Genomic DNA, 22,026 nt, shown 5'->3' on the forward strand with positions numbered 1-22,026 from the left:
AAGGAGCTCCATCAGTTGTTGATTTGTAAGGACTGCACAATGTTTCAACTTAGCAAACTACATTACAGAGTACAGAAATTCACAGCAATATGTTGTACCAAAAATTGAAGTGAGTCGCACACTAATTTCCTTGATTTGAGGATATTTTGTTTCTGGCACTTGCCTCCAGAACTCAATTGTAGATTGCAATTTATGCGTCTTTAGACCCTGGTTCTCCTGGAAGTCCATCAGCTCCATTTCTACAGCAGATGTTTCTGTAACCAGAGGTTCGAGAATCGGACAACCATCATTGACCACATCAACCATGAATGGGTTTACAAGAAAGGATCTCAACTTCGGCAAGTCATTAAACCCGGATCAAAAATTATCAAGCAGTCCTTGTAAATTATCCCCGTATTCTTCGAGTTTGTGACCTTTTACTTCAATACCAGGGAATGTGTTTATCCAGCTTTTGAACTGAGGAAAGTGGTTGAAGTTTCTTGACAGTGTGTCTCTTTGCAAAAGCCTCACTTCATTCTGGAAGCTGAAAACTATCTGAGTAAGGTCAGAAATAATCTCCTTCCCCTGGAGTGCCAAGTTGAGAGTTTGTAGATGCTGTATAATATCAGGGAGAAACATCAGATCCTGCATCTATTCGGTATCTTCCAGCTGTGGGTAGGATCTTTTCTTTTCTTCAAGAAAAGCAATGATAGGCTCCAACAGTTCCACAAACCTATTTAAGACATTGCTGGTTGACAGCCACCTCACAATGTAGTAGAAAGAGGCATCATCAGGCTTATCTTCGAGATCCAGCTCTTCATTAAAATTTCTGAACTCTCGGTGAGTTTTCCCATTTGAGCGGATGAAATTAACAATTTCAAGGATGATTTTCATAACATTTTCGTACTTGAAGTATCTGGCTGCTAGATGGTCATGATGAACGATGCATTGAATAGGGAAGAACTCTGGAAATTTGGGATCACTTTTCAAGAACATGATTAACTCCTCATGTTTCCCCACCATTGCAGATGTTCAATCCATTGCAAGTGATAAGCTTATCCAGTGGTACATCGACATTTGTCAATGCTCCGTCAAGTGTGTCTTTTATGTCAACACCATGAGTTGTTTCTTTTAACGTCACTAAGTCCAACATTACTTGTTTCACAATTACATCCGAGGAAACATAATGAACAATTATCACCAGTTGTGGGTTGTCTTGTATATCTGTGGATCCACCAAGAACTAAACTGAATGCTAGGAAGTTTTCAGATCATTTTATATCTTGCTTGGAACATCAGCATTGATCTGGGAGATATGCCTGTCTATAATGTGGCATGAAATTGGAATTTGTGTTATTATTCATTGAGGTTTTGTGTTCCCTGGATCTAAAACTGCAACAGCTTCAGCAATATTCTTCTTAACAAATGCTCCATCAGAGTATGGATGTTTAGCATGAGCAAGATTCCATGGTATTGTCACTGGGCTAGTACTCCAGAAGACCCAGGGTAATTCTCTGGGGACCGGGGTTCGAATCCCACCACAGCAGATGGTGAAATTTGAATTCAGTAAAAATCTGGAATTAAAAGTCTGATGGTGACCACGAAGCCATTGCCAATTGTCGTAAAAACCCATCTGGTTCACTAATGTCTTATAGCGAAGATCTGCTGCTCTTATCTGGTCTGGCCGACATGTCACTCAAGACCCACAACAATGTGATTGACCCTTAAATGCCCTCTGAACAGGGCAATTACAGATGGGCAATAAATGTTGGCCTAATCAGTGCCACCCACATCCCATGAATGAAAAAAAAAATTTGTTTCATAGTAACGCTTCAAGTTTGTCGTGACTGAGTGATGCATTGCAGATAAAAACCAACCTGAAGAGTTTGACATCATTTGCATTCAACAGCATTCATTTGCACTCATTTGAAATCAGTTGTGCTCAAAAGCAATCATTTAGCCATCATTTAACATCAATTGCACTATAAAGCAATCACTGAGCTATCATTTGACATCAATTACACTCAAAACCAACCATTTAGCTATCATTTAACATTACGTGTACTGCAACTGACATCAATGTCATCAGCTGCCCCAAACTTTTGGTCAAGCATTTGTGATTAGTAGCTTAGCAGCATCTCTTAAGCATTCAGACACCAAAAATGGTCATAGGGTGGAATCGTCCCGCTGGTGACAGGCGTGTTCAGTGGCATGAGTGGACAATATGGCGAGAAGGCCAAAAATCGGTTTCACAATGTTGTGAAACCAGTTTGCATCATCCACTCAGCTGATCGATGGCAGGGCGCATTTCTCGCCATCGGATGTCGGGAACCTCATTGTAATATATCAGCATTTGATTATAAGGCTAGTCCGCTGGACTCATCCGCAGCCCCCCGCCACCCACTCGCCGCTGGATCGTCCATCCACGTTGACTTTCCAGCCACCCACCCCCCAGAACTATATAGCAGAATACTCAAAGCTAACAAATGTGCCCAGCAATCCACATTGAAAAATACGAGGAAATTCATTACTTAAATAATATCTGAATTTATTCAGTTTTTCATTCAGTCCCAGGTCTCAGGGTCTAAACTCTCCCCCCTCCCCAGTCTCAGGGTCTAAACTCTTCCTCCCCTCCACCCCAGTCTCAGGGTCTAAACACTCTCCTCCACCTCCCCAATCTCAGGGTCTAAACTCTTTCTACCCTCCACCCCAGCCTCAGGGTCTAAACACTCTCCCTCCCCCAAGTCTCAGGGTCTAAACTCTGATAACCCCCTGCCCCACTCTGTCTCCAGTATCAGGATCTAAACTCTCCCCCTCTAGTCTCAACTCTCTCCTCACTCTCATCCTTCAGCCTCCAAACTCTCCCCCCTCCAGCCTCCAAACTCTCCCCCTTAACCCTTTAATTATCAAACATTCACCCCTTGTGAACAAGCCCCTTCTAATCCCTCTCCCTTGTCTGTAAAAGCCCCTTTTCACCTGCCGCCGCATGCAAATTGCTCCCCATCTAACTCCGCCCTCAATGCCTAATTCCCCCTCCCTGTGAACAGACCCTGTCTAAAGACCTCCTCCCTGTGAATGAACCCCTTTCAAAATACCCCCTCCCTGTCTAAATGCTCCCCACCTGACAACAGATGCTGAGCTAGACTTTGACGTGGTGCAAGCGTGCAAACCGGATGCTTGTGAATCGACCGTCCAGACGATGTGAAGAGACAGCTTAGGAACATGGAGTGAGGTGCAGAGATATAGTGCAGGAAGAGATCGAGAGATTGAAATCTCTGAAATTACATTGAGCTCTCTGAGCTACGGCTCTCAACATTTTTACCTTCGAGAATCCCCCAGACCCCACCCCTTTTCAAGATTCCACAGACTGTCTTGAACACTGATGATTCCCCTCTGTCCTTCTCCCATTCACTGCACCCCACCACCCACCCCCCCATCCCACCCAGTCCAGGATTGGTGCTGTTTGAACATTAAATATTAACAGTGAACCTTCCACTTCTAGCACAGTTACCCTTCTCTCCCTCACTCTCGTTCTCTTCCAGTCTGTCTTAAATAGAATGGCACAGTAAGCCCAGGATACACGTTCCCAGTTACACAGGCATTCTCTTCACATTTCAATCGCGAAAAAAATTCAGTCATAAACCAGAGGCTTAAAAGATCAAGACACCAGTTACCTTCACCTTTGTGCAATCTGTCTCACTATGTTTCTTTATCACTTTCTCTATCTGCATCCTGTCTCTCAGTCCCTATCTCTCCCTTGTTTTTTCTCATTCTCTCCGTTCCTACCTCATTTGCATCTCTCTCTCTCTCTTTCTTTCTATCCTGTGTGCGATCTTCATAAAGGTACTGTCAAATATTTCTGCCAGACATTTAATTATATCAAATTACTGTATTTGTCATCTTAGACAGAGACTGAGAGCAAGCTGAAGGGAGATAGAGAGACAGAGAGAAATATTCCCTGTCCCTCAGTAAACTGAATTCAAGTGGCCACCAAGTGGCCTTTACACAGACTAAGGGTATTAATTTAAAGCCCTTTCGAGTGCTTTGAGGATATCTCCCCTTGCGCTGTTGTCAGTCACTTCACTTTTAACCTTCCATCCATTCCACTTTACTCTTACCTGCTCACCCTGAGGGCAGGTGACAGAGGCCAGATGTCTGCTCATGGTCATCCCAAATCTGTTTCTGTCCTCCCCTCATATCTACTTTCTTCAAATAAAGGTTTTGTTTTCTTTCACAATACAGCTCACTTGTTTTGCATTTTAAAAAAGTGAAAAGTTATGCTACCTGCTATTTATCAGCATGCCTCTTTCTTTCTATCCCAATCTATCTGTATCGTGTTGTAAATGGAATAGCTGGGATTTTTAATCAAAGTATTAAAACTGCTCTCCGCTCTGATCCTACCTCCCTCCAAAGCGCGATTAGCCGGTTATGCAGTACAAGAGGAGAGCCATATGCTATGGGCTGAAGTGCTGCATGCAACTCGCGAGCCACGGTTTGGCCAACCCTGCTCAATAATGTTCTGTATTCAATGGATTCCAAGCCTCGTCTCTGTAACTGTATTTGTAACTGAACACTTTCTGTCCCTAGTATCGTTCTGCTGAATCTGTACTGCATCCACTCTGAGGAAAATAAGGGTTATTGAACAAGTAACTCAGATACTTGGACCAGTAACTGAGATAATGAATTTCAATCACAATAGCAAAGTTGTGAGCGAACACACATAAGAAGCATGTTAAAAACTCTTAGCTGAGCAAGTCACTCCACTCACCTGAACAGGTCACTCCAATATCCTCCTGGTGTGTGCATGTATCCTCCACCTGTGGTTTGGCAGAGCACTGATCGAGGGAAAGCTCTCTCCCGTCACACCTCGCATCTTTCAACCAGATGTTCCCAGTCCCCTCTCCATAGGGGGTATTTTGTGTTACTGACAGGGCTGTCCCACAGTTCAATACTCTGCAGACCACACTAGATGTGTTTACATCCCCGCCATTGGCGCAGACAGTTCCCCAGCTGTAGTTACGATAGACCTCAACTCTCCCGGAACACATGTTAGTACCGTTCACCAGTCGTATGGGTACTGGGCCTGGAATAGAGATGGGTACACGGTTAAACTGGTCTGGGATTATCTGAACTTTCAATGGAGTCATTAGCTGGACATTGTAGCCTAGGTGTCAGTCTCATAGCAATGAGGATAACTATAGAGAACGTATAAGAGCTTAAGAACAGGAAGAGGCCAGGCAGACCCTCATGTCTGTAGTCATTCAATTAGATCATAACTCAACTGTATCATAATTCCATCCACCTGCCTTGTTTCCATCACCCTTAATACCTTTACACAACCAAAATGTGTCAAAAGCAAAATTATGTGGATGCTGGAAATCTGAAATAAAAGCAGAAAATGCAGGAAGTACACAACAGGTCAGGCAACATACGCGTAGAGAGAAACAGAGTTAATGTTGCAAGTTGATGACCTTTCCTCAGAACCAGGTAAAGTTAGAAGAGTAATAAGGTTTAAGCAAGTGAATTGGGTGACAATGGAAAAAGAACAATTTCCTGACCCTACCTGTCTTCTGTTCACCATGGACATCCAATCTCTCTGCATTTTGATTTCCCCAACAGAACAGTCTGAGGGCTCTCCATTTCTTCCTTGGATGGAGGCCCAAGCAGTTTCCATTTACTATCACCTTCTTCAGCTTGGCTTAACTTGTTCGCACCTTGAACAGCTTTTCCTTCAACTCAACTCACTTGTTTCACGTAAATAGTATTGCTCTGGGTACCCACATGGGACCTAGCTGTGCCTGTCTTTTTGTGGGATATATGGAACATTTTTTGTTCCAGTCCTACATACACCCCCTCCTTCATCTCTTTTTCTGACACATTGATGACTGAATCAAGGCTGTTTCCTGCTCTCTCCCTGAACTGAAATTTGTTTCTAATATTCATCCTTTCACATTCACATGGTCCAGCTCTGACTCTTTCCTTACCCGACTTTCCTGTTTACATTTCTGGAGATAGGCTATCAACCAATATTGAGTATTAGCCTACTGAATATTACGGCCACCTTGACTATACTTCCTTACACCTGCTTACTGCAAGAATACCATTCCATCCTCTCAGTTTCTCCACCTCTGTCCCATGGGATTTGATGATGCAACGTTCCATACCAGCACTTCTGATTCCTTTGTTCTTCATTAAGGATTACCCATAACTACAGTTGACAGGGCCCTTGAATTTTCCTGTAGCATTTCCTGCACTTCTCTACCTTTGCAGCACCATGGCAGGGTTCCCCTTGTCCTCACCTTCGATAACACCAGCCTCCTTATTCAATGGATCATCCTTTCCCTTTTTTGCCACCATCAAACTCCATTTTCAGCATTCCAAAGAGGACATCCCATCCATCATTCCATGATCTACTCCTCAGTCACCCCTGCACCTTCTTCTTTGTATAGCACCTTTCCATGCAAGCGCAGGAGAGGTAATACCTGCCCTATTACCTCATCTCTCCTTACTGTCCAAGACCCCAAACACTCCTTCAAGATGAAAGGGTGATTTACATTTACATCTTTCAATTGGTATAAAATACTCGGTGCTAACAATGTGGTTTGTTCTACATTGGTAAAACGAAACACAGATTGGGTGACCACATTTCAGAACACCTCCCTTCAGCCTGCAACTATGACCCTGAATTTCCAGTCACCAAACATTTTAATTTTTCTATTTTTACTTAGTTCTGTTGAAGAGTCATACGGACTCGAAACGTTAACTGTGTTCCTCTCCACAGATGCTGCCAGACCTGCTGAGTTTTTTTCAGGTATTTTTATTTTTATTTTAATTCTCCACCTTGGTCTGATGATGACCTCTCTGACCTTGGTCTCCTGCAGTGTTCCAATGAAGCTCAATGTGAGCTCGAGGAACAGCAGCTCCCCTTGTGATTAGCCATTTTACAACCTTTCAGACTCAACACTGGGTTCAACAAATTCTGATCAGAACCTCTGCCCCCATTTTGTTTCCGGTATCTTTTGCAGGGTCAGTTTTATTCTCGTTTTTCTCTTGCTTTTGTTTTTGGATGGCAATTGTTCGTGATTCTGCCATTCATATCTCCTCTAGGCATATCTTTTTTTTGTCCTTTATCATTTCCACTTCCTTTGACCTTGCACCAATTTCCAATTTATTCCCAGCATCAACAACTTTCAGAGAGAGAATTCCAGATTTCCATTCACCTTTGTGTGAAGTATTTCCTGACATCTCCTCTGAATGGCCTGACACTAGTTTTAGGTTTATGGCCCCTTGTTCTGCGTTCTGCTTCCAGATGAAATAGTTTCTCTGTGTTACCTTATCAAATCCTTAGAACATCTCAGGTATTTCATTTTCTATATTTAACTGAATACAAGCCGGGTAGCTGCAATTTGTCGTCCTCATTTAACTCCTTTAGTCTTCAGTATCATACGGGTAAATTTGTGTTGCATCCCCGCCCCCCCAAGGCCAATGTATCTCATTGGAAAAGGAACACAGAGCCCTGGTTGAGTAATCCAGAATCCTGTGATAGGAATCTAGAATCCTGGGCTAATAATCCGAAACCCTGGGATAGAAATACAGACCCTGTGATAGTAATCCTAAACCTTGGGCTAGTAATACAGACACTGGGCTAGTAATCTAGAACCCAGGTCCAGTAATCAAGAACCCTGGGATTGGAATCCAGAACCCCAGAACTCACGGCTAGTAATCCAGAACCCTGGGCTAGTGATCCAGCACCCAGGGCTAGTAATCCAGTTGTTTGGGCTGGTAATCCAGAGACCTGCTTGCTAATCAGGGTTGAAAAACAAGAATTTAAATTCCACAATTAAATTCACAAACTAACACATAACATACACAAGGGACAGCATAAATGCACTCACCTGAGCAGGTAACTCCAGCATCCTCGCTGTGTGTGCAGTTAGTCCCCACCCATGGGTTGGCAGAGCACTGATCGAGGGTAGGCTCTGTCCCCTTACAGCTCACATTATACGACCAGATGACCCCAGTGCCCTCTCCATAGGAGGTGCCTCTTTCTGCTGACAGGGCCGTCCCACAGTTCAACACTCTGCAGACCACATTCGCTGCTTTTACATCCCAGCCATTGTCACAGATGGTCCCCCAGATGGAGTTACGATAGATCTCAACTCTCCCGGAGCACATATTGCGGCCGTTCACCAGGCGTACAGGCAGTGGACCTGGAATAGAGATGAGGACAAGGTTATACTGGTCTGGGACTACATGCACTTTCACAAGAGCCTTCAGCTGGACATTGTCACTCAGGATTCAGTCCTCTCCCAATGCGCATTAGTGCAGGGAACATCTAAGAGCGTAGGAACAGGAGGAGGACTTTCAGCCCCTCAAGTTTGTGCTGCCATTCAATTAGATCATGATTGATCCGTATCGTAACTGTATCCACCCACCTTGGTTCTGTAACCTTGAATACACTTAGCTATCAAAAATCTATCACTCTAATTTTTGAAATTTCTAACTGATCCCCAGCATCAACAGCTTTTTAAGGGACAGAGTTTAGATTTCCACTATCCTATGGGTGAAGAAATGTTTCCTGTCTTCAGCCCTCAATGGCCAGGCTCCAATTTTAAGATTATGCCCACATTTTCTAGAGTCTTCTCACCAGAGGAAATAATTTCACTGAGCAGGGTTTTCAGGCCAGGGATAAAAACAGAGGTGGATGGTACCTGAAAATGCTGGCACCAGCCAGCGTACCGCTTTCCAGATGATGTTCTCGACGCCGACCATTTTCGAGGTCGCGGGTTCAGCTGGTCTGTTTGCCCGCATACAGCATGTAGCCGATTAGGCTCCTTAAAAACCTTGTTAATGACAACTAAAGGATGCCAAATGGAATTTTCCAGTTGGCTTCCAGTTTGCCATACTGGCAATGGACATTTTAGATGCCTGGAAGCGGCCCCCAGGCAGCCCTGTAGAGACTCTCCCCATCCCCTCAGTGGTGCTCTGGCTGCAAGATGTACCTTTTATTGAAAATTTTCAAAAGGTTGTTGAGGGGCTGCCTCCATGTTGAAGCGCCTTCCCTATTACTTAGCATCCATCATAGCCTGCTGTATCTCTAAAGCTGGAAGGTCACTGAGTGGCCACTCAGCCCCTTGAGCCTGCTTCACCATTCAATAAGATCATGGCCGATCTGAATGTAACCTCAAAGCCACATTCCTGCCTACCCACGATAACCTTTCACCCACTTGTTAATCAAGAATCTATCTAGCTCTGCCTAAAAAATATACAAAAGCTCTGCTTCCACTATCTTTTGAGGAAGAGTGTTCCAAGGACTCACAAGCCTCTGAGAGAAAAAAATTTCTCCTCATCTCTGTCTTAAATGAGCGACCCCTTATTTTTAAACAGTGACCCGTGCTTCTAGATTCTCCCGCAAGAGGAAACACCCTCTCCACATCCGCCCTGTCAAGACCCCTCAGGATCTTAAAGGTTTCAATTAAGTCGCCTCTTACCCTTCTAAATTCCAGTGGATACAAGCCTAACCTGTCCAGTCTTCCCTCATAAGACAACCTGCCCATTCCTGGTATTAATCTAGTAAACCTTCTCTGACTGCTTCTAACATGTTTACATTTTCCTTTAAATAAGGAGACCAGTGCTGTACACAATACTCCAGATGTGGTCTCACCAATGCCCTGTGCAACTAAAGCATAACCTCCCTACTTTTGTAATCAATTCCCCTGACAATAAATGATAACATTCTATTAGCTTTCCTAATTACTGACTGGACCTACATACTAACCATCTGTGATTAATGTACTAGGATACCCAGATCCCTCTGTATCTCAGTGCTCTGCAAATCTCTCACCATTTAGGTGATAAGCTTCTTTTTTATTCTTCTTGCCAAAATGAACAATTTCACATTTGCCCACATTATACTCCATTTGCCAGATATTTTCCCACTAATTTAACCTACTCATGTCACTTTGTAGCCTCCTTACATCCTCTTCGCACCTTAATTTCCTACCTATCTTTGTGTAGTCAGCAAATTTAGCAACCATTTGGTCCCTTCATCGAATTCATTTATATAAATAGTAAAAAGTTGAGATCCCAGCACTGATCCCTGTGGCACACCACTCTTCACATCCTGCCAACAGAAAAAGACCCATTTATGCTAACTCTCTCCTTCCTGTTAGCTAGCCAGTCTTATATCCATGCCAATATGCTACTCCCTACACAATGAGCTTTTATTTTCTGCAATAACCTTTGATGTGGCACTTTACCAAATGCCTTCTGCAAATCTAAGTGCAGTACATCCACTGGTTCCCCCTTATCCACAGCACATGTGACTCCTTCAAAGAACTCCAATAAATTGGTTAAACATGATTACCCTTTTACAAAACCATGTTGACTCTGCCTGATTGCCTTCAATTTTTCTAAATGCCCTGCCATAATACCTTTAATAATAACTTCCAACATTTTGCCTATGACTGATGTTAGGCTAACTGGCCTTCAGTTTCCTGCTTTCTGTCTCCCTCTCTTTTTGAATAAAGGAGTTATATTTGCCATTTTCCAATGTAATGGAGCCTTCCCCGAATCTAGGGAATTTTGGAAAATTAAAACCAGTGCATCAATTATCTCACTAGCCAATTCTTTCAAGACCTTAGGGTGCAGTTCATCCGGGCCTGGGGATATGTCAGCCCACAGCTCCAACAATTTGCTCAGTACCACTTCCCTGGTGATTGTAATTTTCCTGAGTTTCTCCGTCCCTTCCATTTCCTGATTTACAGCTATTTCCAGAATGTTACTTGTGTCCTTTATAGTGAAGACCGAAGCAAAATAACTTTAATTCATTTGCCATCTCCCTACTTTCCATTATCAATTCTCCAGGCACAGTCTCTACAGGACCAACACTCACTTTGTTAACTTATTTCTTATTTAAATATCTATAGAAACTCTTACTATCCCCCTTTATATTTCTAGCTAGCTTTCTCTCATACTCTAAGTTTTCTCTCCTTATTAATCTTTTTATCATTCTTTGCTGTTCTTTATATTCTTTCCAATCTTCTGACCTGCCACCCATCTTTGCGTAATTATATGCTTTTTCTTTAATACCTTAAATTCTTAGATACCATCTATAACTTTTTTGATTAACCATGGATGGTGGGCCCTCCCCTTGCAATTTGTCTTTCTCATTGGAATGCATATATTCTGTGTATTCTGAAATATCCCTTTAAGCGTCTGCCACTGAATTTCTATTGACATATCCCTTAACCTCATTTGCCAGTTCACTTTAGCTAGCTCTGTTTTCATGACTTCATAATGGCCCTTATTTAAATTTAATATACTAGTCTTGGATGCACTTGTTTCTCCCTCAAAATGAATGTAAACTTCAATCATATTATGATCATAGCTATCTAGGGGTGCCTCCACTACAAGGTTATCAATTAATTCTATCTTGTTGCTCAATACCAGGTCTAGTACAGCCTACTCTCTGGTTAGCTCCAGGACATGATGTTCTAAGAAACTATCCCTAAAACATTCTATCAACTCCTCATCTACACTACCTTTGCCCATCTGATTTTTCCAGTCTGTATGCAGATTAAAATCTCCCATGATTATTGCTGCATCTTTCTGGCAAGCTCCCAGCATCTTCTTCTATTCTCTCCTACTGTGGAGTTACAATTAGGGGGTCTGTACATCACTCCCACAAGTGACTTCTTGCCTTTATCATTCCTCATCTCAACCCAAACAGCTTCCACATCCTGGCTTCTTGAACTTAGGTCATCCCTCTTTAATGTGCTAATAATAAGATTAATTAACAGAGCCACCCCTCCATCTTTTCCTAACTTCCTGTCCTTTCTAAATGTCACATATCCTTCAATATTCAGGTGTCAATCTATGTCATCCTGTAGCCATGTCTCTGTAATGGCTATCAGATCATACTTATTTATGTCTATTTGCACTATCAGTTCATCTGTTTTGTTTCGAATGCTGCATGCATTTAGATACAGAGCCTTTAGTTTTGTCCTTTTATCATTTTTGTAGCATCTAGCCTTATCTGCTGATTTACTCTTAGATTTGTATTCTCTGTCCCTTCCTGTCACAGTTTTTCATTTCCCATATTAATACCTGTCTCTCTTGCCTTGTCTCTGCTCTTTGGTTTACCACATCCTCCCAAATTTGATCCCTTGCCCCCACTATTCAGTTATCTGCTCAAATTCCTTAAACATCTCAAACACTTCAATGAGATCACTCTATATTCTGTATTCATTGGGTTCATTGCCTTGTCTCTAACTGTATTTGAAATTGAATATCATTTTCCCGAGTATCATTCTGCTGAATCTGTGCTGAACCTCCTCCAAGGGTTATTGGACAAGTAAACCAGATGCCTAGGCTAGTAATCCACAAAATGAAAGTTTCAATCACACTAGTGAAGTTTGCAAATGAACACACATAAAGAACATGTTGAAGACTCTTAGCCGAGCAAATCACTCCACTCACCTGAGCAGGTCACTCCAATGTCCTTCCTGGGTGTACACGCATCCCCCACCTGTGGGTTGGCAGAGCACTGATCAAGGGAAAGCTCTCTCCCGTCACACCTCAAAACTTTCAGCCAGATGTCCCCAGCCCCCTCTCCAAAGGAGGTATTTTGTGTTACTGTCCCACAGTTCAACACTCTGCAGACCACGCTAGTTGCATTAATATCGCTGCCATTGGCGCAGACAGTTCCCCAGCTGGAGTTACGATAGACCTCAACTCTCCCGGAACATATGTTAGTACCATCCACCAGCCGTATGGGCACTGGACCTGGAATAGAAATGGGTACACGGTTAAATTGGTCTGGGATTGTCTGAGCTTTGAATTGAGTCATCAGCTGGACATTGTAGCCCAGGTGTCAGTCTCCTACCAATACGGATTAGTACAAAGAACATACAAGAGCTTAGGAACAGGAGGAGGCTAATCAGCTCCCTGTGTCTGTACTACCATTCAATTAGATCATGATTGAACTGTTTCTTAACTTCATCTACCTGCCTTGGTTCCATCATTCCTCATATATTTATGCAATAAGGTGTATCAAAAGCAAATACTGTGGACATTGGAAATCTGAAATAAAAACAGAAAATGCACAAAATATGCAGTGGGTCAGGCAATAGTTGCATAGAGAGAAACAGAGGTCGGGATTTTCGGGCCCCACCATGGCAGGACCTGCCGCAGGTGATGCGACGGGCTAGCCAAAAGCTCATTGAGTTTCAGCTGAGCCAGAAGATCCCAGCAGCAGGGCAGGAAAATCTCGGCCAGGGTTAATGTTACAAGTCGATGTTCTCTCCTCAGGACTGGGAAAATTCAGAAACGTAATAGATTTTAAGCCAGTGAATCAGGTGAGAATGGAAAAGCATTTTCTAACCCTACCTGTCTTCTCTTCACCATAGCCATCTTATCTCTCTGCATTTGATTCCCCCAGCAGAATGGTCTGAGGGCTCTCCATTTCTTCCTTGAATGGAAGCCCAAACTGTTTCAATTGACCACCACCCTCTTCAGCTTGAATGAACTTGTTCTCACCTTGAACAACTTTTCCTTTAACTCAACTCATATAAATGGTGTTGTTATGGATACCCGCATGTACCTCAGCTATGTCTGTCTTTATGTGGGATATATGGAACATTCTTTGTTCTAATCCTACATAGGCCCCCTCCCTCACCTCCTGGTACATTAAAGACTGTATCTGGGCTGTGTCCTGCTCTTGCCCTGAACTGAAGTATTTCATCAACTTTGTTTCCAATTTCTATCCTTCTCACATTCACAACATTCAGCTCTGACTCTTTCCATAGACTATCAACCAATATTCACTATTAACCCACTGAATCCTACCAGCACCTTGACTACATGTCCTTACATTCTGCAAGGATACCATTCCATTCCATTCCAGAATCTTCATCTCTGGGGTTTTGATGATGCAACCTTTCATACCAGCATAAAAGCAAAAAACTTCGGATGCTGGAAATCCAAAACAAAAATAAAAATACCTGGAAAAGCTCAGCAGGTCTGGCAGCATCTGTGGAGAGGAACACAGTTAACGTTTCGAGTCCGTATGATTCTTCAATAGAACTAAGTAAAAATAGAAGAGAGGTGAAATATAAGCTGGTTTAAGGGGAGGGGGGGCACGTGGGACAGGTAGAGCTGGATAGAGGGCCAGTGATAGGTGGAGATAACCAAAAGATGTCACAGACAAAAGGACAAAGAGGTGTTGAAGGTGATGATATTATCTAAGGAATGTGCTAATTAAGGGTAGGACAAGCAATTGTTCCAGTGAAGCTCAGCGGAACAGCACGTCATCTTCTGACTAGGCACTTTACAGCCTTCTGGACTGAATATTGAGTTCAACAATTTTAGATCATGAACTCTTTCCTCCATCCCCACCCCCTTTCCGACCCCCCCCCCCTTTTTTTTCCCCAATATCCCACCTATTTCCATTATTTTTAAATGTATTTCCATCCATTGTTTTATCTCTGCCTTTTAGCCTATTTCGATTCCTTCACCCACCCTACCCCCACTAGGGCTATCTGAACCTTGCTTGTCATGCTTTCTACCCTTAATTAGCACATTCCTAAGATAATATCATCACCTTCAACACCTCTTAGTCCTTTTGTTTGTGACATCTTTTGGTTATCTCCACCTATCACTGGCTCTACTTGTCCCACCCCCCCCCCCTTAAAACAGCTTATATTTCACCTCTCTTCTATTTTTACTTTGTTCTGTTGAAGAGTCATACGGTCTCGAAACGTTAACTGTGTTCCTCTCCACAGATGCTTTCATACCAGCACTTCTGATCTGTCTCCTTTTACTGCAACCAAGAATTTCCCCTCCACAATGGTTGACAAATCCCTTGACCTTCCCTATACTACTTCCTGCACTTCCCCTCCTCCCAGAACCATGACAGGGTCTCCTTGTCCTCACCTTCTACAACACCAGCCTCTTTGTTCAATGGATCATCCTCTGCCTTTTTTTGTCACCACCAAACACATATTCTCTTCCTCTCCCATTTCAGCATACCAAAAGGACCGTCCCCTCCACTATACTATTGTCCACTTCTCAATCACCGCCAACAACCTTCCCCTTTGCATAGCACCTTTCCATCAAAGTGCAGGAGAAATACACCTGACATTTTACCTGCTCTCTTTACTGTTCAAGACCCCAAACACTCTTTCAAGGTGAAAGGGTGATTTACATTTTCTTCTTTCAATTGGTATAAAATACTCGGTGTTCACAATGTGGTCTGTTCTACATTGGTAAAAACCAAACACAGGTTGGGTGACCACGTTTCAGAACTCCTCCCTATGTCTGCAACTATGATCCTGAAATTCCAGTCGTCAATCATTTTAATTCTCCACCTTGGTCTGATGTTGACCTCTCTGACCTTGGTCTCCTGCAGTGTTCCAATGAAGCTCAATGTGAACTCGAGGAACAGAAGCTCCCCTTGTGATTAGCCATTTTATAACCTTTCAGACTCAACACTGGGTTCAACAAATTCTGATCAGAACCTCTGCCCCCATTTTGTTTCCTGTATCTTTGCAGGGTCAGTTTTATTCTCGATTTTCTCTTGGTTTTGCTTTTGGATGGCAATTGTTCGTGATTCTGCCATTCATATCTCCTCTAGCCATATCTTTTGTTTTTGTCCTTTATCATTTCCACTTCCTTTGACCTTGCACCAATTTCCAAGTTATTCCCAGCATCAACAACTTTCAGAGAGAGAATTCCAGATTTCCACTCACCTTTGTGTGAAGTACTTCCTGACATCACCTCTGAATGGCCTGACACTATTTTTAAGTTTATGGCCCCTTGTTCTGCGTTCTGCTTCCAGATGAAATAGTTTCTCTGTGTTACCTTATCAAATCCTTTGAATGTCTCAAATGTTTCACTTTCTATATTTAATGAATACAAGTCAAGTAGCTGTAATCTGTCTTCATTATTTGACTCCTTTAGTCCCAGTATCTTTCTGGTGAACCTGTGCTGCAAGCCTTCAAGGCCAATGTACATTATTGGACAAGGAGTCCAGAGCCCTGGGTGAGTAATCCAGAGGCCTCAGTGAGCAATAACAGCGGCCTGGGCTGCTAATCCACAGGGCTGGGCTGTGGTAATCTAGAGGCCTTGGCTGCGGTAATCCAGAGGCCTGGGTTGGTCAAACAGAATCAAAAAACAGGAACTTCAATTCTACTAGGTCAGCTTCTGAACTAACGCACAAGGAACAAGGAACAGCTAAATGCACTGACCTGAGCAGGTAACTCCAGCATCCTGCCTGTGTGTGCAGTTAGTCCCCACCCATGGGTTGACAGAACACTGATCAAGGCTAGGCTCTGTCCCATTACAGCTCACATTATATGAAAAGACGTCCCCAGTTCCCTGTCCATAGTAGGCGTCTCTTGTTGCTGACACGGCTGTCCCACAGTTCAACACTCTGCAGACCACACTCGCTGCGTTTACATCCCAGCCAATGTCGCAAACGGTCCCCCAGACGGAGTTACGGTAGACCTCAACTCTCCCAGAGCACATGTTGGTACCGTTCACCAACCGTATCGGTACAGGACCTGGAGAAGGAAACATCGTTAAATGTCTCTGGGTTATCTCATTTCCCACTGCAGTCATCAGCTGGACATTTTAGTCTAAGTGTCAGGCTCCTTCCAATACTGGTTAGTAAAGAGATTACTTCAGTGCAGGAAATGGCCTTTCAGCCCCTCAAGTCTGTCTCACCAACCAATCAGATCAAGGAAGACCTTCATCTTAACTCCAACTGCCATCTTTGTTCCATAACCCTTAAGACCCTTAACCAACAAAATCTTCAATTTTATTTGAAAATTTCAATGATCCTCAGCATTAACAGCTTTTTGGAAGAAAGGTTTCCAGATTTCCACTCCCCTCTGTGTGAAGAAATGCTTCCTGACATCCCCTCAGAACAGCATGGCTCTAAGATTCTGTCCCCTTGTTCTGCATATTCTCCCCACTGGTGCAAATAGTTTCTCTCTATCTACCACATTAAATTCTTCAAATGTCTCAAACACTTCAATGAGATCCCCTTAATTTTCCATATTCAACACAATGCAAGACAAGTCTCTGCAATCTGTCTTCATAATTTAACTCTTTTAGGTCCCAATTTTATTCTGGTGAATCTACGCAGTATCTCCACAAAAGCCAATATATTTTATTTCACAAGTAACCCATGTGTGGTAAAGTGGAGTGCTATGTACCTTTAAGAGAATGTAGTTAACTGACCACTTGACTGTATCAAACAATTGCTATACAGCGCAGGCTACTTTGGTAACTGTAAGTCTAGAGCTGGAGGTGATTGAAGAAACACACGTGGTGTTAGTGCTCCGTTCTTAGTTCCAATAAACCACTAGTGTTTGTTCAGTTAATTGGTCTCTCTGCCTATATTGTTTCAAGCACCAGCTTGAAATACCATGGGCGCAGCTCACGTTAGTTTGACAAAGCAAACCTGATAACCAAAAAACATAAAACTAGTGACGAGGATAAACCAGATCAATTGATGGCAATCAAGAAAGTAAGTAAACGGTAAGCTAGCTACATCACTTCGCCACTACCTTGAAAGCTGTTTGAAAGCGCAGTCTCCTTAATCATCGAGTATGCCAAAGTTTGGGCATCTTGAACCATTCGACCCTGTTTCCGATCACTGGTCTGATTACGTCGAATACCTAGCATTCTTCTTTATCGTTAACGACATCGCGGGGGGGACAAGAAGAGGGCGATACTTTTGTCCACATGCAGGAGCAAAACGTATGGGCTGAGCCACACCTTACGTCACCTAACACCCCCGATACGGGGACTTTCGACGAGTTAGTAAATATTGTCAAAAACCACCTGAAGCCAAAGCCCTCGGCCACTATGCAGCATTTTAAATTCAATTCAAGGAATAGGCTTCCAGGAGAGACAAGTTTAATTGGTCACAACTGGCTCAAAAAGATTAAATTGCAATGGGCCAACATTTTTCAAATCAGAATGAGAAACTTACAGGGATAGTTACAAAAGTACGCTTCCATTTTCAGTGACGAGCTAGGAAGGATTCACGGGTTACAAGCCAAAATCCATGTAGACCCTGACGCAACCCCAGATTTATCAGAGCAAGACCAGTCCCTTATACTCTTTGGGACAGGGTCGAGACCGAGATAAACGGGCTGGAAAAGCTGGGTATCTTACAACTTGTGCAATTTTCCGAGTGGGCGGCACCCATAGTACCCGCACTGAAGCCAGACCAAAGTGTTCGCATATGTGGTGACTATAAGTTAACCGTAAACAGAGTAGCCAAACTTGATAGACACTCGATACCAAAGATTAATGAATTATATTTGAAATTGGCAGGGGGCAGCACATATTCAAAATTCGACATGAGCCACACCTACCAGCAGGTAGAGTTGGAAGAAGGCTCTAGGGTATTTGTGACCATCAATACACATTGAGGATTGTATCAATATACTCGGCTACCCTTTGGGGTCTCATCGGCATGTGCTATTTTCCAACGTACCATGGAAAATCTACTTCGGGGACTGCCCCATGTCGTTGTTTATCTGGATGATGTCTTAGTCACTGGACTAAGTGACGAAGAACACTTAGCTAATTTGGGGGAGGTGCTAAAACACTTCTCACAAGCAGGGGTACGCTTGAAACAAGAGAAATGTGTTTTCCAAGCCAAAGAGGTAGTTTACTTGGGTCATAAGATTAATGCGCAGGGCCTGCAATCCCATGGAAGAAAAGCTCAAGGCTGTTTGCAATGTACTTGCAAGAAAATCACTACAGAACTAAAGGCCTTCTTAGGCATGATAAACTACTATGGGCGATTTCTCCCAAATCTATCAACTGTACTGGCTCCATTATACGCATTGCTTAAGAAAAACCATTAATGGATTTGGCAAGCTCTGCACTAGGAGGCGATTCTGAAGGTAAAGCAATTGTTAAGATCATCAGCCCTACTGGTCCACTTTGACCCAAAGAAAGAATTGATTTTAACTTGTGACGCATCCCCTTATGGAGTAGGGACTGTACTTTCACATCGGATGGCGGATGGCTCCGAACAACCCATTGGCTATACATCTCACACACTCAGTGCTGCAGAGCGACAAAATTCTCAAATTGACAAGGAGGACTTGTCTGTTGCGTTTGGTGTTCGGGAATTCCATCAATACCTCCATGGCCATCATTTTCACATTATATCCAACCACAAGCCTCTGCTAGGATTATTTGGAGAAGATAAGGCAATACTCCCCATCGCATCTGCTCACATCCAGAGGTGGGCACTGATTATGGCTGCTTATGAAGCCAGATAAAAATGCTGACCGCTGAGCCGCCTCCCCCTGCCAGATAACAACATGAAGGTTCCAATTCCCCAGGAACCTGTCTTAGTACTAACTTTTTTGGATTCCTCCCCTGTCCAGGCCAAACAAATCCGTGAGTGAACAAGCCAAGATCTGCTTTTATCTCGCGTCCGGGAGCAAGTCTTGATTGGATGGTCAGGCGAGCCAAAGTCTGATGGCATGAAGCCCTATTTCAATTGCAACTATGAGCTCACCTGTCAGGACGGCATATTGCTCTGGGAGCAAGGGTTATCGTGCCCCCGAGAGGGTGAAGGCCATTACTGGCCGACTTACATAGCGCTCACCCTGGCATTAGTAGGATGAAGATGCTCTTGCGCAGCTACTTGTGGTGGTCGGGGACGGACGCAGACATCGAAACCCTAGACAGAAGTTGTCTTCAATGCCAGCAGGTACAAAAGCTACGTCCTGGGAATAGCCGGGTGGCCATGGGTGCACCTCCATGTCGTGGAGCCCTTCTTGGGCACGATGCTCCTTTTACTAATAGATGCCCACTCCAAGTGGATGGATGTCTATAAAGTCCGGTCACCCACGTCTGCTGCCACCATAGACCGTTTGCAACAGAGCTTTGCATTCCACGGTTTATCGGAGGTGCTCGTGTCGGATAATGGGACTGCATTTACCAGCGGGCAGTTCCACAGGTTTACAATCCTCAACAGAATAACCCATATCAAAACCTGGCCTTACCACCCTGCCTCTATTGGTTTGGCTGAGCGGGCAGTCCAAACTTTTAAGTCCAGGATGAAGAGGCTGGATGGGAGTTCCATCAGCACCAGATTGTCACGGTTCCTATTGGATCCTGGGTGTCGCTATACACAACCACCGGTATTGCACCCATTGAATTACTAATGAAGAGACACCTCTGCACCCGTCTAACTCTTATCAGCCCAACTTTCGGGGAGAGGGTGGAGAGAAGCCAAGAGGTCCAGAAGACCAGCAAGACGGCCATATCATGAAAGAAATTTCACAATGGGAGACATAGTTCCAGCAAAGAACTTTGGAGATGGGCCCAATTGGCTATTAGCTGAAGTGAGTGCCATGACAGGGCCTCTCTCCTATAATTAGATGACACGTGGATCACCTCCGGGGAAGAGATACAGTCCCACAAGAAGGAATGCCGTCGTCATTTGCGTTTGAGTCTGCACCGCACTTGGAAGAAATGTCACACGATTTGGAATTACCAGTGGGGCCTGTTGGACCTGAGAGGGTCGAATACACAAACTTTCTCACTTCCACCGAAGAGCCTGTTGACCCCTGAGGAGGGGGTCTCGTGAAAACCAGCTGAGGTCAATGAGCTACAACACTCGACACGGCAGGCAATCTTCAGTTCTGGACTCGCATATCCATAGTCCTGGGCTAGTATTTCAGGCAATAAGGCCTTCAATCTGACTAGTTTGCCAGCCAATACACACAAGGAGCAGGTTAAATGCACTCACCCAAGGAGGGACCCCTATCCTACCCAAACAGGAACCCTCCCCCGTCACCGGAACAGGAAATACCAACCACCTCACTGGAACAGGGAATACCACCCCACTCCCTCACCAGAACAGCGAGACCCACACTCATGTGAGCAGAGAACACTCCCCACTCACCCGAGCAACATGGAACCAACCACTCGCCTAAGCAGAGAACACCACCCTTGCCCAAGCAAGGAACCCTCCCCACTCACCTGAACAGGTAACTCCAGCATCCTGGCTGTGTGTGCAGTTAGCCCCCACCCATGGGTTGGCAGAGCATTGATCGAGGGTAGGTTCTGTCCCGTTACAGCTCACGTTATACGACCAGATGACCCCAGTCCCCTCTCCATAGGAGGTGCCTCTTTCTGCTGACAGGGCTGTCCCACAGTTCAACACTCTGCAGACCACATCTGCTGCTTTTACATCCCAGCCATTGTCACAGACGGTCCCCCAGATGGAGTTATGATAGACCTCAACTCTCCCAGAGCACATATTGCCACCGTTCACCAACCGTACAGGTACCGGACCTGGAATGGAGATGGGAACACAGTTAGACTGATCTCGGATTACCTAGATTCATCAGCTGGATATATTAGCCCAGTATCAGGCTCCTACCAATACTGGTTAGCACAGAGAACATTTAAGAAGTGTGGGATAGGAGGAGACCATTCAGTCCCTTGATTTTGTACACTCAATTAGATCATTGGTGATCTGTATCTTTACTCTACTTGCCTGCCTTGATTTCATAATCCTTAAACTCCTTGAATGGCTCCCATTCTTCCAGGTTTGGTGAGATAGGAAAGAGCTATTCACAGCTCCAGAGAAGCTATTGTAAATGGGTTTCTGTTTACCCTTGTGGAAAAGCGCATTGGATTTCAAATGTCTTCACAAAGTCTGGGTATGTCTACTTGCAATCCACTGGGAGCCTTCTAGATGCTTGACAAATATTGTAGTTGTAAAAGGTCAGGTGACCAATGCAGCCATTTTTTAGTCGATGCTTTTTCTGCCTCTTTCAGCTCACCTGACTTATCTTCAGCCCTTTTAATACACAAATGACTTTCCTCAAGCTCTTCAACTGAGTCGAGTGTCTCCCTCACTGTCTCTTGACCTGCTTGTGGATTTCCTTGGTTCCTGTTTAATTCTGTAAGCTCTGGCTTAGCCATTTCAATTTTCATGGGTTGTGTAACTCCCTGTCGGGACTCTGAAACCTTTTCAGCTGTCTGCAACTTTACAGAT

General features: G+C 43.9%; 1 protein-coding gene across 1 annotated transcript in view; it reads right to left on the minus strand.

Annotated features, from left to right (window-relative positions):
• Nucleotides 1-630: 630 nt before the first annotated feature.
• The window catches only part of LOC144667574 (scavenger receptor cysteine-rich domain-containing protein DMBT1-like), a 192,173-nt gene continuing 170,777 nt past the window's right edge, over nt 631-22,026 (minus strand). The window contains exons 12-17 of the mRNA XM_078541169.1: nt 21,003-21,317; nt 16,322-16,540; nt 12,459-12,764; nt 7,874-8,188; nt 4,747-5,061; nt 631-944 (exon numbers count right to left, since the gene is read on the minus strand). Of these exons, the coding sequence (XP_078397295.1) occupies nt 631-944; nt 4,747-5,061; nt 7,874-8,188; nt 12,459-12,764; nt 16,322-16,540; nt 21,003-21,317 (1,784 nt within the window). The remainder of the gene's footprint in view (nt 945-4,746; nt 5,062-7,873; nt 8,189-12,458; nt 12,765-16,321; nt 16,541-21,002; nt 21,318-22,026) is intronic.

Source organism: Cetorhinus maximus, chromosome 1 (genome assembly GCF_964194155.1).
Source record: "Cetorhinus maximus chromosome 1, sCetMax3.hap1.1, whole genome shotgun sequence".
Lineage (NCBI taxonomy): Eukaryota > Metazoa > Chordata > Chondrichthyes > Lamniformes > Cetorhinidae > Cetorhinus > Cetorhinus maximus.